The sequence below is a fragment of the Myotis lucifugus genome, unplaced genomic scaffold (assembly GCF_000147115.1).
Source record: "Myotis lucifugus unplaced genomic scaffold, Myoluc2.0 scaffold_711, whole genome shotgun sequence".
Lineage (NCBI taxonomy): Eukaryota > Metazoa > Chordata > Mammalia > Chiroptera > Vespertilionidae > Myotis > Myotis lucifugus.
Window position 1 is genome coordinate 230,937 of NW_005871759.1, and position 3,990 is coordinate 234,926.

Sequence of the window (3,990 nt, forward strand, 5' to 3'; positions counted from 1 at the left end):
TTTTTAAGTACATGTATTTTTTATCGTTTTTAGTATGACAGATGTCTCCCATTTCTCCCCCCACCCCCACCCCCCACTAGTATATATTCTTTGGTGGATCCCTTGCATTCCCTCCCCACCCTCTTCACCTTGGAGATGCCTCAGTCTATCCCAGTTAGCCAGGCCTCTGGTCTCATCGTGTCCCTCCCCAGATGTCACTTGGTTTGCGACAACATCTTTATTCCCCCAAATTATTGGCTGGGATGCTAGTAATCGCCTGGGCCGAGGAGAAAACTACATTACCCAGAAGGCTGTGCGCCAATATAGGCGGAGCTAAAGGACATTTTGCGGTTTGCGCACTCGGTTAGGGCGGGACTTCCGCCTTCCTCCTCGCGGTGGCCATTTTAAACTTTTACGTCTTTGTTCACAGACGACCAGGCTTCAGGGCGCTGTTCGTGAGGAGGAGGAGGCCTGGGAGGCAGCGCGCCTGCCGTGCGGGGTGTGTCTGAGGCTCCTTGAGCCCAACAGACCGAGATTGGCGTCCCCGTGCCTCCCGGACTCCTCTCTGCTCACAGCGTCCCGGCAGCCTGACCCCCTTTCACCCTCCAGCCTTGGGGACCGGCCTCTCAGGTTCCGCCGCCTAGGAACCAGCGCTCAGAATGGTGAGTCCCTCGTGGGTGACACATGGCTGATGGGGGAAGAGGGTGAAAGGCTGCAGGGCCGCCTTGTAAGGACGTGATGGTGCGACTGAGCAGGGAGGACTCGGGAACCCGGGCCTGTTGTGGGTGTAAAGGCAACAGAGAGACGAGGTGTGGTTTTACACGAAGAGTTTTACTTTCACTCTCAGAACGCTGGGGCCATAGATGGTTGTGAAAGAAAGAGGGACATTTTCTGAGGCAGGATTCTAACTTTTCCTAACATTGCTCAGAGGAAGGACAGACTAGAACACAGGAGAGCAGCTGTGGACAGGAAGGAGTTTTACTTTCATTCTCAGAACGCTGGGGCCATAGATATTAGGGTCGCGGAAGGAGGAACACACGGGCCAAAAAGGGAGAAGAATTACGGATTTATTAGGCCACCTGGAAGGCTCGAAAAACGGTTCTGTTGGGGGATTTGGGAGGCAGAAGCTGCTCCCGAGGCTGCCACAGCGTCACTTGTCTGCTTTTGCTGCTTTTCTGGGCCTGGAGCTGAAATGCAACTGAGGCCTAGATGTGAACTTTAGAGAGGGAAAGGTCGGGGGTCTTAGTTGCCTGACGAGTTATTTGCTAGGGGAGTGTAGGTACCCTGAGGGCGAGGTTCTTGTTTCCCAGTTTTGCCCCTTGCTAGCATCCAGAGCTTTCTTGTAGGTCCTGAGACAGGATTTCCAAATGGGAAAGAGCAGTGGTTAGGCCCCTTGTGCCAGTTCCTACCTCTGCTGTGATGCCCAGGGTTATGAGGAGAGGGATTATCTGAACTGCGCTTTTGAGTTGGATATGGTGGGTTACGGGGACGGGTAAAGACTGATTATTGGGGGCTACATCTACATTAGGTGAGCAATAGATGAGGGTAAGATGGGGTCTGGTGGGCCCAATCTGGTGGCTGTAATTGTTAGGGGACTGAGCTCACGTGATGAAATGTTCTGGGGATGGGTTTTAATCTGGAAAGGTGGAACTATGGGGTTTGCTCTGATAGTTTAGCTGCAGTGGTGTGGTTAGGAGTACCTGCTAAGTGTCTTGGTACTGGGGCTGTAAATTATTCGATGGGTGAGTTTCCCTTAGGAGGACACAGTCCTCTGGCTGTAGAGGCTTCTCGGGATGTCTCCCATAGAATTTGGAGAGAGGGCTTAATTAGCATATTGTCTCAGTAATTGAGGGAATAGATTTAAAATAGGGACATAGACTCCTAGAGGGTTTCTGTGGAAGGCAAGTTTCCTAATAAGAAGAGTCTTCCATACATGAATTCAAAGGGACTAAGAAAGGAGGGTGTATGGTGGGGGGATTGCTCTGTTGTGCATAAAGGCTAGCAGTAGGAGATCAGTTTAAGGTTCTTTAGTTTTGAGAGTTAATTTAGTTAGGTGGCACTTAACGAAGGAATTTCTCTTTTCTACCTTTCCTGAAGATTGGGGCTGGTGGGGGGTGTAAATTCCACAGGATATTCAGAGTGGAGGAGACCTGTTGAATTATTTGATATATGAAAGCAGGTCCATTATCTGCTTGTAATGAGGTGGGGAGGTTGGATCTGGGAATGATGTGCTGAATGGGAGCTTGTGTGACCTCAATGGACTTTTCAGACTCAATGGGGAATGCTTCCACCCAGCCTCAGAAGGTATCTACAAGGGTTTGTTCTTTACTTTTTTAAAAAATAGGAAGCATGTGAGTGAAGTCAATTTGCCAGTCTTGTTCAGGGATTTGGCCCCTTGCCTGATGAGTGGGGAAAGAAGGGGGTCTGATCTAACCTGCCTTTGGGAAGATACTGAGTAACAAGTAGAACAGGTTTTGGTGACATCTTGCAGTAGGAAGGCTAGGCTAGGACAGGTGATGAGGGGTTGTAGGAGTTGTAAATGTATCCTATAGGTAGAAAATTTTAAATAGCCTTTAAGATATCATGGGCCTATCCCTGGGGCAGGATATATTTTCCCCGACAATTGTAACCGAATTTTAACCGTGGATCTTCCTGCATAGCCCCAAGAGCTACCTAGGGACTGAAGTTCCTCTGGGGTGTATTTGGGTGTTATGTGGGGTGTAGCTAAGAGTTGGGGAGACAGAGGCTTCCTCAGAGTCACTGTCTTGGCCTCCTGTCTGCTCTGTTATTTCCCTGTATTATGGAATCTTTCCCTACTTTGTGTCCTTACAGTGTGTGTGTGTGTGTTTTAATAGGAGGCCTGTGAGTGAAGTCAATTTGCCAGTCTTGTTCAGGGATTTGACGTTTAAGAAGGCTAGAAAAGGGGAGAGATGTTCCCAAATACCAAGCAGGAACACATGTGAGGCTTTCAATGCTAGTGTCAGGAACTGTGAATGAGCACTGGAAATGAAGTGTAGGCTTCAACTTAAGGATGTAAGCAACAGGAGAGAATCTGGGTGGGGCTGCTTTAGCTTACTAGGAGAGAAGGGGTTCCTCTGGGACATCAGGGGTGATCAGGTCTTGACTCACTGGTCAACACAATCCTTCTACCCATTCACAAGTAACCAGCTTTAGCCAAAAAGTAAACAAACAGCATTTACATTTATGAACACACTTTAAACACACTCTTACTTTAATATGCCTTCCTCAAAGTACAAGAGACCATGCGTAATAAAAACGAAGAGCAGGCAAATTAAAAACATGTCTAGCAATCAATGTTTCAGTATTTTATTCTGTTTTAAAGTATTTAGATGTTTATCATTTAACCCAGCAATGCTCCAAAGCCTTTAAGCTACCAAAGACTCTGGAAAAGTATGTGTAGGCACATGATGCTGGAGAAAAGGCAAGGGGACGAGAGAGCAGGCCCTGCAGCCTGTCCCCAGGCATCCAGGTGCTTGGATTTAAAACTGCCACATTTTTCCTTAGTGATACATGCTCAGGTTTGGGTGGTAATGAGTTCAGCTTCTGATAGTAGCCAGACTTTAAAATAAGCATTTCTAGTTTTGCAGCAAAGAAAGTTGTTCTTTGGAAAGGGGGTGAGGGGATGTCAGAAGGCGCCGAGGTGAGAGCAGTTTTCAGAGCATTAAAGGATCTAAAGGCTCAGTGAGGCAGGGGTCCTATCATAGAGTAGCTTTGTGAGAAGACTGAAGCTGGGAACTCAGAGGCAAGAGTCCCCAGCGAGCCTGAGAAAGGAGAGTATTTCTTGTTCAGAAGAAAGGACAGTCATGGAGGAGATAAGGCATTTACCGTCTAAGGAATGGCACAGATGTGTGGGGTGAGAGTGACACTGAGGTAGATGACTGTTGTTTGGGACAATCAGGTTTTATGAGGGGATGCACTGTAGTCCTGGTTGGGCACTGAGGTAGAAAGAGGAAAGAGTTGATGGGGGTATTTAATAAGATAGAGTGTAGA

General features: G+C 47.9%; 1 protein-coding gene across 2 annotated transcripts in view; it reads left to right on the plus strand.

Moving 5' to 3' along the window:
- The first annotated feature begins 377 nt into the window (after positions 1–377).
- LOC102431971 (zinc finger protein 345-like) overlaps positions 378–3,990 on the plus strand; it is a 12,967-nt gene continuing 9,354 nt past the window's right edge. For both annotated transcript variants that reach the window (XM_014447768.2, XM_023746629.1), the window contains exon 1: positions 378–641. In XM_014447768.2, coding sequence (XP_014303254.1) covers positions 639–641 — 3 coding nt within the window. In that variant the 5' untranslated portion in view covers positions 378–638. The remainder of the gene's footprint in view (positions 642–3,990) is intronic.